This window comes from Meles meles, chromosome 8 (assembly GCF_922984935.1).
Source record: "Meles meles chromosome 8, mMelMel3.1 paternal haplotype, whole genome shotgun sequence".
Lineage (NCBI taxonomy): Eukaryota > Metazoa > Chordata > Mammalia > Carnivora > Mustelidae > Meles > Meles meles.
In genome coordinates, this window is record NC_060073.1 from 98,133,771 (window position 1) to 98,147,001 (window position 13,231).

The window sequence follows — 13,231 nt, forward strand, 5'->3', positions numbered from 1 at the left end:
CCAACAAGCAAGAATCAGTGTCTTTCTATATGCCAGTGTATTAGGTTTCTCCAGAGAAACAAAACCAATAGAATATATAAGATATAAAGAAGAGGTGATTTATTACAGGAATTGGCTCCCACGGTTATGGAACTGGAGAAGGAGGAAAGCCAGTAGTGTGCTGTATTTGTGGGGAGGAGGAGGAGCTGATGGTGTGAGTCCTGACCGAAGTCCAAAGGCTAGAGAAACAGAAGGGCTGATGTTCGGTGTCCGAGGGCAGAAGATGGATCAGCTTCAGCAGAGAAAGAATGCACCTTTCCTCTGCATTTTCATTCCACAGGGCACGCAGCAGACTGGATGGTGCCCACCCATGATGGGCAGTGCCGTCTGCTGTACTCTGTTCACCAGTTCTAATGCTGATCTCTTCCAGAAGCACCATTGCAGACACACCCAGTTATCGGGACATCCCTTAGCCCAATCAGGTTGACACATAAAATTCATGATTATAACCAGCAACAAACAGAAAGTGTAATTTAAAAGTCACCTTTCAGTATTAGCAACATTAAAAAGACCCAGGTAATTTAGAAAGGTAAATCAGTTGATGGATAACCCAAATTCAGTATTAGATAGCTGTCAGGTCATTTCAAAACCTCTTCTGTAGATTCGTGCAATTTCAGTTAAAATCCTATCAGAGTATTTTGACAATCTCGACAAACTGATTCTGAAATTTATATGGATGAGCAAAGGCTCAAGAATAGCTAAGATAGGAAAAGAAGAAGAAAAAGAACATGGGGGCCTTGTTTTTACAGATATTAGTATACAAAAATCTGTGGTAATTAAAATATATCGTACTGGTGCAGGAACAAAAAGACTCTTAGAATGAGACAGAGGGGCACCTGGGTGGCTCAGCGGGTTAAAGCCTCTGCCTTCGGCTCAGGTCATGGTCCTGGGGTCCTGGGATCGAGCCCCGCATCGGGCTCTCTGCTTAGCTGGGAGCCTGCTTCCTCCTCTCTTTCTCTCTGCCTGCCTCTCTGCCTACTTGTGATCTCTATCTGTCAAATAAATAAATCTTTAAAAAAAAAAAAAAAAAAAAGAATGAGACAGAGACTGCCAAAGAGACATTTGCATGTAAGGACTTGACTTAGGTCACATTGCTGTTGACCAAGAGGAGGCTATCCATTTCAAGTTTTGATGCGGGATAACTGGTTGTCAAAATGAAGAAAAATTAAATACCTAAGTCATAATGTATACAAAGACAAATTCCTAGTGGATTAAAGTACCATCTATGAAAGGAATGATGACAAAAAAAGAAAATAAATTTATTTATTTATATATAGAGTGTGAGTGGGATTGGGGGAGGGGCAGCAAAAGACTGAGAGATGGAATCCCAAGCAGACTTCCTCCTGAGCACGGGGGCCCCGATGTGGAGTTTGATCTCACAGCCCTGAGGTCATGACCTGAGCCAAAATCAAGAGTCGGATGCTTAAACGACTGAGCCACCCTGGCACCCTGAGATGGCAGAATTTTTGAAGAAAATACAGGAGAGTGTCTATCTGATTGGGTTTTAAAACTCAAGACACTTTGAGCTAATTGATTTTAAAAGATTGACGCAACTCCATTGAAGTTAGAACATCTTTGTTATTAAAGGATACCACTAAAAATGGAAAGAAAAGCAATACACTGTGAGAAGGTACTAGTAACATGTAGAACTAATAAAAGAACAGTATCTGGAATTTCTGAAGAACTCTGAACCATGACAAAAGAGATAAAAAAATATGTGCAAAAGTCATTTCACAAGGGAGGGAAAATATCGGTGACACAGTTGAAAAGATGTTCAACTTCATTAGTACTCAGGGAGATGAAGGTTATGCCCAGTGAGGCAAGCTGTTACACTGACTAGATTGGCAAAAATTCAGAAATGTGGGGCACCTGGGTGGCTCAGTGGGTTAAGCCTCTGCCTTCGGCTCAGGTCATGATCGCAGAGTCCTGGGATCGAGCCCCACATCGGGTTCTCTCCTCAGCAGGGAGCCTGCTTCCTCCTCTCTCTGTCTGCCTCTCTGCCTACTTGTGATCCCTGTCTCTCTGTCAAATTAATAATAGAATCTTAAAAAAAATTCAGAAATGTATTCATACCAAGTGATGGTTTTGTCAAATGTAGGAAGTAGGGCCGGAGGAAGAAAAGGCTACTCTGGAGAAAAAGCCATTTGTAATTAATATTCCATTGTAGGTGCACTTAAAATAGCTCCAGGGGTGCCTGGGTGGCAGTCGGTTAAGCACCTGACTCTTGGTTTCAGCTCAGGTCATCATCTCATGGGACATGAGATCAAGCCCCACGTTGGGCTCTGGGCTCAACTCAGAGTCTGCTTGAGTTTCTCTCCCTCCCCCTCTGCTTCTCCCTCTTGCTCTCTCTCTCTCTAGAATAAATAAATAAATCTTAAAAAAAAAAAAAAATCTCCAGAGAATGAATACCTACCTAGGACCACAAGGAAAGAGTTGGTGTCACCGTTGTTTGGGAAAAAAAGTGTTGTTCATGTATATGGTAAGAAATACGTTCATCAGCTTTTACACAGTACTGGTTTCTCTCCCAGGATTTTTGTAATCAGATACCCCCCTCCCCCCACTCAGGAATTAACTACGCTTTTGTGAAGGAGTATTATTCTGTTTTATGCTCCTTCACACTGTTTTCCTGTTTAAGCCTGAGGTTTTGGTTTTGCCTGTTCTGTACTTAGAGTGGTCAGATGTGTATGGGTTACGTAGTGGAAAGCTCGCAACAGATTCCTTTATAAACATTCCTTTTTTCCTAGAAGACAGGAGGTCTAAGTAGGAGATGTCTAGGAGTCTACAACGAAGAATTCTACTTTTTAAAAAAATGTTTTTATTTGAGAGACAAAAGCGCAATCGGGGGGAGCGGCAGAGAGAGAGAGGGAGAAGCAGGCAACCCGCTGAGCAGGGAGCTCTGTTCGGGACTCGATCCTAGCACCCTGGGATTGTGACCTGAATTGGAGGCAGATGCTTAACCTGAGCCACCCAGGCGTCCCAAGAATTCTACTTTTTATGGGCAGTTTTACTTGCTAAATTTGAGAAGGGAACTAAAAAGAAGCGAGTTATCTTTGTTTTAATTATTACTATCATTACTGTATCACTCTTTGCACGTGACTTTGCAGAAGCTGTTATCTCTGTGAATGAATATGTTCTCCATACAGTTCTGCATGTAAAACACTGCTTAGAGAATTGTTAACTCGATTTACTGCGGTGATCATTTCACAAAGCATATATACGTGTTGAATCATGATGCTGTGCCCCTGCAACTAATGTTCTATGTTGATTATAACATTAATGTTGATTTAACATTTAGTTTAAAAAACCACTGTTGAAGAAACACATGTATAAATATACATTGAAGACAGTTACTTGGGCACAACATTGAGAACATTCATGCAGTAAGATGAGTTGATGTTATTTTGCATTGTAGATACAATAATGTTCTGACTTTTTGTGTGTGTGAATTACTTTTTTAACAGATGGTGGACTCAAGCCAGTTATAATTACATCACCAGCCAGTGCGCAGGTGGTGGATGGAGACTTTGTGACTTTGTCCTGCAACGCCACTGGAATGCCAGTCCCGGTCATGCGTTGGTACGACAGGCATGGGTTGATAACCAGCCATCCGTCTCAAGTGCTTAGATCCAAATCCCGGAAATCACACTTACGACCTGGGGGCTTTGACCTGGAGCCGGTCTACTTCATCATGTCCCGCGCTGGCGTGAGCTCCCTATACATTCAGGCTGTCACCCAGGAGCATGCTGGGAAATACACCTGCGAAGCTACCAACGAACATGGCAGCGCACGGTCAGAGGCAGTCCTCTCAGTGGGTGAGTGGCCTTTCTCGTTCTTTTTCTCAGGTGATCAGCTTCCTCTGATGGTAGGCGATAAAGTGCTTTGAAGCATATTATTCTCATGAGTCCAGCAATCATTCCCCACCCCCGCACGCCTTGATAGTGAAATACAGAACTGTAGTTTTTGGTATTTGGTCTTCACATGAACCGATGAACCTTAATCTCCCTTTCTGATCTTTTTTGTTAGGGCTGTGGTTGTCCTGTGGACAGCTCTCTTTTGGGAGCAAGCCCTAGTTATGACCTCTTTGCGTGATTAATGCTTTTGGTTTTCTAAGATACTGAAAATGGTCATTGCAGACATTTTTTTTCAGGGGAGCCCTTGGTAAGTATAGTATCCAGAGTCTTGAGCATTGAGAAAATGGAATCGTGGTCCTATCAAACAGTACCTCTTACTCAGAGTTACCTTTCTAATGGAATGTATAACATTTATTCTTTTTTTAAAAAAATTAACAAGTATTATTTGTTTCAGGGGTACAGGTCTGTGATTCATCAGTCTTACACAATTCACAGCGCTCACCATAGCACAGACCCTCCCCAATGCCCACCACCCAGCCACCTGATCCCTCCCATCCCCTCCCCTCCAGCAACCCTCAGTCTGTTTCCCGAGATTAAGAGTCTCTTATAGTTTGTATCCCTCTCTAGTTTCGTCTTTCATTTTTTCCTCTCTTCCACTATGATCCTCTGTCTTGTTTCTCAAATTCCTCATTATCAGTGAGATCATATGATAACTGTCTTTCTCTGATTGACTTATTTTGCTTAGCATGATACCCTCTAGTTCCATCCATGTCGTTGCAAATGGCAAGATTTCATTTTTGTTTTTGTTTTTGTTTTATGGCTGCATATATAACATTCATTCTTGATCTTCTGCTGATTTTTGGTGAGGATGTCTTAAAAGCTTTATACGGTTTTTGAAGAACTAGTGTATAGAGTATCAATATTATTAAGGTTAATTCAAATCCAAACCTTCTGTCAGTGAGTACTTAGAACAGCCTTCTCCCGCAGGTGGTCAGTGGAGTGGAGACAGACCCCTTACTTGTCATGCAAAAGACAGAGTACTGCCCTTAGTTTTGGTAGCTGCGGTCCCTGCCGTGGCCTGCTGCTTTAGAGAGCTTCGTGTGGCCTTCTTCTGCCTGGGCCCTCAGATCCCACAGGTCAAAGAGTCCACGGGGTCAAGGGGTTGTGCTTACCCAGAGCCTGGCACCCATGTTCCTCCTTCCGTACAGCAGGACGGGGCTCTGGAATTCCTTGCTTTCATTAGTTCACAGTCTGGTTCCACACAGCTCGCTCTCCATGGCCTGTCCTCTAGAATGCAGGCCATACCACCAGGGGCCGGGACCCTTAAGCCAGGAGAGTGGACAGGGGGCAGTCTTTTGCACAGGAGTGAAGGCGAAGTAGACAGAGGTTGGATGTGTACACATGTATTTCCATTCATATGCACATGGGGACCCTCTAGCTCCAGATGAAGCTGGAGGTGGGGAGAAGTGGGGAAGGCCAGGGACTTCCATTATCCTCTTGTGCCCCTCTGTGCGTACCAGAGGTGGAGGTGATGGGGTGGTGAAGCCTGTACGCTGGGTTAGCTTCCTGGCTGTGCCACTTAGGAGCTTGGAGACCTGGGGCAAATCGTTGAACTCCTTTCTTCTTATTTCCTCATCTGCGTAACAGACATAGCAAAGGCCCTCCCCATCAGGTGGACGTGAGAATTGAAGGAACTCATACGTGCGAAGTGTTGAGAATGGTGTCTGGCAGTAGAAAACCTTTAAATGCTAAGTATTAGGTTATAATTATTGCTATCTAATGAATAGTACATGGTAATTACCCCAGGTCGTGGTTAGGGACGGAAGGAATAGTTACTGATTTAGTCATCTTAAGACTCCTCAAAGAAGGTGGTTGAGTGTTGCATAAAGGTATACATATATAAAAATATGTGTGTGTATGGATACAGGTCTGTGTGTACATATCTGTTCTGCTAAGCAAAAATAAGAGTGGCTCTACTCAAAATTGGTAGCTGTAAGACAGGTGTAGCCCAGGCGCTGCTTGGATGGAGTGATTGTGTCATGTAAATACAGGGTAGCAGGAGGCATAGACTGGATAGTCCATAGTCATAGCTGATGGAACTAGATAATTTGTCTAACTGCCTCACTTTAAATATGAAAGATCTGAATCCCTTAGAAGATAGTAAGCTAACTTGTTTAGGCTAGAATTTTCTAGAGCTCTAAGATCCCCCCCAACCCCTGAGGATTGTAAGTCTTGATAAATGCCATTATCATGTATAGTATGACATCCTACCTAAGTGGCCCTTGCATTTCCTCCTTTGCTTGCTCTGTAGTTCTCAAGATACAGGTGAGTTCATCAAAGCTCACAACAATATAGAACAACCCACTTCTCTTTACAGGAGTCTGAGCCTTATCAAATTCTAACATACTGAGAGCTTATTTACTTTGTTTTTTTTTGTGTGTGTGTGAAGAGGGGAGTAAGCAAGGTCAAAGAGAGATGAGTACCCTTTTCTCCCCCTTTTCTCTTAGCAGAGACCTTGGGTTTTGAGGTGTTGGGTGTACAAATATTTATAGAGTGGGCTGTAACTCTCAGAACTACAGTGGGAGTTGGCCTGGGACAGTCCGGGGAGGGTGGCTGGTGTGAGTGGTCACAGTGGGAAAGGCTTTGACAGGTTTGGTTATATTCCTTGTTTAATTAGTTTCAATTCAGAGTCATTAAATTCATTGCCATTAAAAGTAGTGTTTTTATCAGTCTCTTTTCCAATTCAAAAATTGTCCTACCTTTAAAAAAGATGTCTCATCTGACCATTTCACGTTTTTGTTTTTTTTTTTATTTTATTTATTTATTTGAGAGAGTGTTTGAGAGAGAGAGATTGCAAGCAGTGGAGAAGGGTAGAGGAGAAGCAGATTTCCTGCTGAGCAGGGAACCCCACACGGGGCTCGATCCTAGGACCCTGGGATCACGACCTGAGCTACAGGCAGATGCTTAACGGACTGAGCCATCCAGGTGCCCTCACAGAGTTGTTTTGAAGATAAGTTGAAGTAATGTATGTGAAAAAACTTCTGAAAGTAGCATTGAGCCCTTATAAATTGTGTCTAGTAGCTCATGAGTATTCAAGTTATATTATTGGAAATAGTAGAGGGGAAGGAATTGCATTTCCTTCTTAATAAAAATTACAGAAAGTCTCACTGCATCCTAAAGAGCAGAAGTGGAATTTTGACTTTCGTATGGTTAGACCCCGGCTGGAGCGCAAGTTTGTCTCCTGCCTCTGGATCAGTTGAGGCCTGTGGTCTTTAAACTCTTGTCCAGCAGAATATCATTGCCCAGTGGTAACCAGGCCAGGCGATCCATGAAACTGCTAATGATAAAAAGGTCATTCTGCTACAAGAGCCTGGAGATTCCTCAAAAAGTGGAAAATAGAGCTACCCTATGTTCCTGGTGGGACTAGTGGGTATTTGCCCCAAAGATACTAATGTAGTGATCTGAAGGGGCACCTGCACCCCAGTGTTTATAGCAGCAATGTCCACAATAGCTGAACTATGGAAAGAACCTAGATGTCCATCAACAGATGAATGGATAAAGAAGATGTGGTATATATACACAATGGAATACTATGGAACCATCAAAACCCCCGAAATCTTGCCATTTGCTAAGATGTGGATAGAACTAGAGGGTATTATGCTAAGCGAAATAAGTCAATCTGAGAAAGACAACTATCATATGATCTCACTGATATGATGAATTTGAGAAAAAAGACAGCGGGTCATAGGGGGAGGGAGGGAAAAATGAAACAAGATGAAACCAGAGAGGGAGACAAACCATAAGAGACTCTGAATCTCAAGAAACAAGCTGAGGGCTGCTGGAGGGGAGGGGGGTGGGAGGGATCGGGTTGGCTGAGTAATGGACACTGGGGAGGGAATGTGCTATGGTGAGTGTTGTGAATTCTGTTAAGACTGATGAATCACAGACCTGTACCCTTGAAACAAATAAGGTGTTATATGTTAATACCAAAAATTTAATAACAAAATAAAAAATAAAAATGAATTAAAAAAATAAAAGCCATTCTCTCCACCCTGAGCCCCAGCTGAGTTCGCGCCCGTTGCTCGAGTCCCCCTGGCCACAGCAATAGCACTAGCTCACCCCCTTCCCAGCCAGCCCGTGTTCTGACTCATTAGGTAAACATGGGCAGCTCCAGAGGCAATATTTTGAAGTTTGTCCCCATGAACTTAATTAGTTTTCTCCTACATGATTTTCTCTCTGGCGTTTTGTTTTCTTTAATGGAGGATGCGTCTGGGACACCTTTTCTCTTTTAAACTGAGAACTGGCCCTACACTGTTAGCTGTGTTTTGGGGTTTGTTTTGTTTTGTTTTTTGGTTTTTTGGGTTTTTTGTTTTGTTTTGGTTTTTTTTTGCTGCTTCTCTCCTGAACTGACATGGTTGTCCTAAAACACACCCACCTTTTTTTTTTTTCCCTAAACCAGGAATCTGACCTCATTGTGCAAAAGAAGCCCTTCGCATTGTTTCCCCTGCTCCCTTCCTCCACACAAGTGGTCAAACATAGGAGATGTTTTTGTCACCAGTACGAATAGCACTTGAGAGAAAGAAAGCTGTTAGTACTTGGGTTTCATGGTGCTGGCCGCATACTTGTTTTCCTAGACTGCTTTCTCGTTTTTGACAGCTGCCCTGCTGACTTTTTTCTGCCAGCTCTTGTCACCATCTCCCAGAACCTTAATTTCTTCATCTGTAAAGTAGGAGTGGTGCTATCTACCGAAGAATGTTGTTTGGGGAATTTAATGAAATTATATTCCTTAAGAGTTTAGCACAATGCTTGGCATGTAGTATGTGCTCAGTAAATTTTGGGGGGTGATAAATGCAACTTACTTATTTTTTCAGTGCAAATAAAAGTATTTTTCCTTTCTGTGGATGTTGTAGATGCTTTTAGTCATATTAAGACTGTTGACTTGTTTTATTTTTCTTTAGATTGGCAGTTTTTTGTTTGTTTGTTTGTTTATTTTATTTACTGGAGTGGCAGTTTCAAGCTGACCTTTGATTCTATCCAGAAAGAGGGCTTGCTTTGGAAATAAGTAAACTCTTCATCCATCTTTGCTAGTTTTGCTTATGCTGTTACAGTCAGACGGCACCTGGGGCTGGAACAGCCAAAGTGGCTTCACTCCCACATGTGGTGCTTTTGTGAAGGCTGGAATCCCCAGCTGCCTCCCCTTCCTTTCCTCCATTCCCCCGCACCCCTGTAGTCTCTTTGCAGGACTAGCTTGGCTGTCTGTATGTGGCAACACAAGAGTAGAAGTACCAGGCCTTCTTAAGAGTCAAGGCTGGAAGAGCACAGTCTTACTTCTGCCTTCATTGGTCAAAGCCCATCCTAGGCTCAGCCCCCATTCAGCAGGGAGGGGACCGTCGGAGGGTGTGAATGCTGAGGGCTGTCTTTGGAGACCGGCTGCCCAGTAGGTCATAGCCTCACTCTTGACTGCCCAGTAGGTCATAGCCTCACTCTTGACTCTTTCCTTACTATTTAGTTCACCTTGTCCCCAAGGGAATGCATTGCTTCATTACCAACTGGAGTTAATGCTCTGTGTTCTCCAACTTAAAATCTTCCGAGGTTAACCTAGCAAATTGTTGTAAAAGGGAATACTAGCGTAGATCAAGAAAGAATAACGTCCTTCAGATCACTCAACTGCGGCATCGTGAAACTGATTTTGCAATAAGAGGTTGCTCCCAGAGGTTAGCTGTTTCCGTGAATTACAAATTGAGATGTTCCTTCTTTTTAGTTCTTGGGCTCAGATTGTCATTATCCGTGTGTCCAGTTAGAAGGCTGTGTAGCAGGCCCTGAAATAATGAATTTCCTCAAGCTCTCTCTTCTCTCTTCCTCTCATCCTTCTGCAGTTCCTTTTGAAACAAATACAAAAGCGGGACCGGTCACAGCTTCCAGTCCCTCTCGGAATGATAAAAGAAGTGGTTCAGAAGCTGGATCGTTGAGCTCCTTTCCAGTGAAGGAGCACCCCAGGGCAGTGGATTCAGCGCCAGAGAAAAATGGTAGTGGAGCCGCCGTCCCGGACGCCCCCATCATTCTGAGCCCTCCGCAGACCTACACAGCTGATACGTACCACCTGGTCTGGAGAGCCGGGAAGGATGGTGGGCTGCCCATCAATGCCTATTTCGTGAAGTATCGAAAGGTAATCTCTTCTCATTTGCCAGCTTTCTCTTCACATGCCTTAACGTTGTGTGTGGAACATGTGCTTATTATCTTTGACTTTTATGGAGTGGCAGGAAACAGAACAGGAGTGTTCTAGGACCGAGTCTGGGAGAGCTGTCCCAGCGGTCATGCTGGATTTACCAGTCTTACACAAAAGCAGTAAGATTCAAGGATGCATAATGTCCCCCAAAATAGGAATTCTAAGAACCCAGTGACTTCTTGATGTTTTTTATCAAGCATTTTAACCCCTTGGGTGCAAAGCTGTAGAAACCACTCTTTAAAAAGTCATCCCTTCTCTTTCGGAGATAGTAAATACAGTTTATTTAGCAAATAAAGCAGTTTCTTATTAGAAACCCTGAACGAAGTCCTCTGGCATAATGTCTGATGGTTATGTTTACTTCACGTTATCCTTCTTCATTGTATTGGAATGTGATGTTGTTTGATGATTTATTCGGGTGAACCTTGATCCTCTCAGTTGATTTTTCAGTGTTTATCCTTCCAGAGGCTTCTATTAAAGCAAAGTGAGAAAATCTCCTCTTTTTTTTTTTTAAAGAATTTATTTATTTATTTGTCAGAGAGAGAGAGGGAGAACACAAGCAGGTAGAGCAGCAGGCAGAGGCAGAGAGAGAAGCAGGCTCCCCGCTGAGCAAGGAGCCCGATGCAGAACTCCATCCCAGGACCCTGGGATCATGACCTGAACCGAAGGCAGCAGCTTAACCAACTGAGCCACCCAGGCGTCCCGAGAAAATCTCCTCTGTTTAATGAGACTAGTAAATGAACCAAAGATGCCCTCCTAGTTGAAATACTTTTCTTTCTCCAAGCCATTTTGGTACCCATTTAATATCTGGAAGAATGAACATGGTGATATTTCAAAGTTTATTCACTGTTTCTAACCTAAGGATTCCGGGTAAAGAAACTTTTATTGAGATTCTTACCCACACAAAAACTTCCCTCCAGTGTCATTTCCTGGTTCCATTAACTGAGACACAGCAGATTAGATCTTTTTAAAATTTATTTCCTCCAATACATTGGAATGTGTCGAGATAGGAAGAATGCTGGACCTGGATAATGGATAATTGCAGAACTCATATGTGCATATATATTCTAATTTATTATATATTATCATTAATACAGATTATTTTATATATATATATATATTTTTTTAAGATTTTATTTACTTATTTGACAGAGATCACAAGTAGACAGAGAGACAGGCAGAGAGAGAGAGAAAGAAGCTGGCTCCCCGCAGAGCAGAGAGCCCGATGTGGGGCTTGATCCCAAGACCCTGGGATCATGACCTGAGCCGAAGGCAGAGGCTTTAACCCACTGAGCCACCCAGGCGCCCCAGATTATTATATATTTATTTTATGCTTCTATTAGCATAATAAGAAACGAGTATTGCTTCCTTCATGAGTAAAGGAAACACACTCTGGGAGATCAGATAACTTGCTTGAGGCTATAAGTTAGTGGTAAGTAGCAGAACCAGGAGTCTTTTTATTCCTAAGAATTCCTAATTTGTCGCTACCATGTCTCCTTCTATTTATTAGCATGAAGAAGTATTATGTTTCTTTTGCTTGCAAGGGGGATATTCCATACCAAAATTCATGTGAAACTGAAGATTTTCTCCAATTTGAATGGAAGGTTTTTCCTCCCCGAATCTCCTTTTTAACGACTTATTTTCTCTTGAGTAGCTAGATGATGCTGTTGGCCTCATGGGAAGCTGGCACACGGTTCGAGTCCCAGGAAGTGAAAATGAGCTCCATTTAACGGAACTGGAGCCCTCTAGTCTCTATGAAGTTTTGATGGTCGCTAGAAGCGCAGCGGGTGAAGGCCAGCCCGCCATGCTCACCTTCCGAACGAGCAAAGGTGAGTATCACCTTCCTTAAGAGGAATGAGCTGGCCGGCCAGATGTCACTTTATTAGTTAAGTGTTCTTTTGGGTCATAGAGATTTTTTTTTTTTAAAGATTTTTATTTATTTATTTGACAGAGAGAGATCATAAGTAGGCAGGGAGGCGGGCAGAGAGAGAGGGGGAAGCAGGCTTCCCGCTGAGCAGAGAGCCCAATGCGGGGCTCGATCCCAGGACCCTGAGATCATGACCTGACCCAAAGGCAGAGGCTTAACCCACTGAGCCACCCTGGCGCCCGAAATTCTTATATATAAATTCCCTAAATAATTTGATGATCGTACCTTTTGGGGCCATGCATGTTGTATTATGCCATCATCCCCTCCAGTGTTCTACAAATATTTCTCAGGGTTTATGATAGGTAAGGCATTAGGGTAGGTGATGTAGGTAAAACAAAATGTTCAAGACAAGATCCATCCTAACGGGGCTTCTCCTTTGCTAAGGAGGGTGAGACATAAATAAATAGCAACTACAGGGCAGGATTTCAGTTGTGCTAATGTTACTGAATGCCTTCTGTGTGCCGGTCCGTAAATAGAATTGACCAAACGCCTTGCCCTCATGGAGCTCAGGTTCTAGCTGGGAGAGACTTAAACTTAAGTTATAAGTACATTGGAAAGGGATGAATGCGGTAAGAGTTGTAAGTTAGGGGATGGATACAGGAATTGGGTGCGGTAGCAGTTGTCACAATTTAAGCGAGGTGGCCAGGGAAGTCCTCAGTGGCAGTCAGCAGGGGAGCAGAAGGTCCAGGGTGAAGTGGGAAGGCCACATGGTTATGTGGGGAGAGACCATCCCAGCTGAGAGAGTAGCAAGTGCAGAGACCCCAGGGCGGGGCGCGCTTGAGGTACCCTAGAAACACTGAGGGGGCCCCTGTGACGGAAGCAAAGTGAGGAGGCTTTAGGGGAGAAAGCTCAGGGAGATGACAGAGGGGCCAGACCACACGGTGCTTTGTCACCCCTGCAAGGACATTGACTTTGACTCTGAGTGAGCTAGAAGAACTGGAAGGTTTGAGCTGAGTTGTGACACTGTCTGCATGTGTTTCAGCAGGGGGCTCCGGCTGTAGGGTAAGGATAGACTGGAGGAGGGCACAGGTGTCAGCAAAGAGGCCAAAATATGACAAGTAAAAGACATAGAAGATGCTGGAGAAGTTCAAAGAAAGGTTGTTCTTTCTGTGAGGTAGCTTGTTGAGGGTAAGCTTGATTGACAAGACACCATTATAGCTGGGCCATCAATGGACAAAAAGACCAGTGAGT

At 43.4% G+C, this 13,231-nt stretch overlaps 1 protein-coding gene across 11 annotated transcripts in view; it reads left to right on the forward strand.

Annotated features, from left to right (window-relative positions):
- CDON (cell adhesion associated, oncogene regulated) overlaps positions 1 to 13,231 on the forward strand; it is a 99,551-nt gene that overhangs the window by 46,154 nt on the left and 40,166 nt on the right. For all 11 annotated transcript variants that reach the window (XR_006819939.1, XM_046014874.1, XM_046014871.1 and 8 more), the window contains 3 exons: positions 3,501 to 3,851; positions 9,767 to 10,056; positions 11,768 to 11,942. Coding sequence is in view for 10 of the 11 variants with exons in the window: in XM_046014874.1 (XP_045870830.1) it covers positions 3,501 to 3,851; positions 9,767 to 10,056; positions 11,768 to 11,942 (816 nt within the window). In the remaining variant the exon portion in view is untranslated. The remainder of the gene's footprint in view (positions 1 to 3,500; positions 3,852 to 9,766; positions 10,057 to 11,767; positions 11,943 to 13,231) is intronic.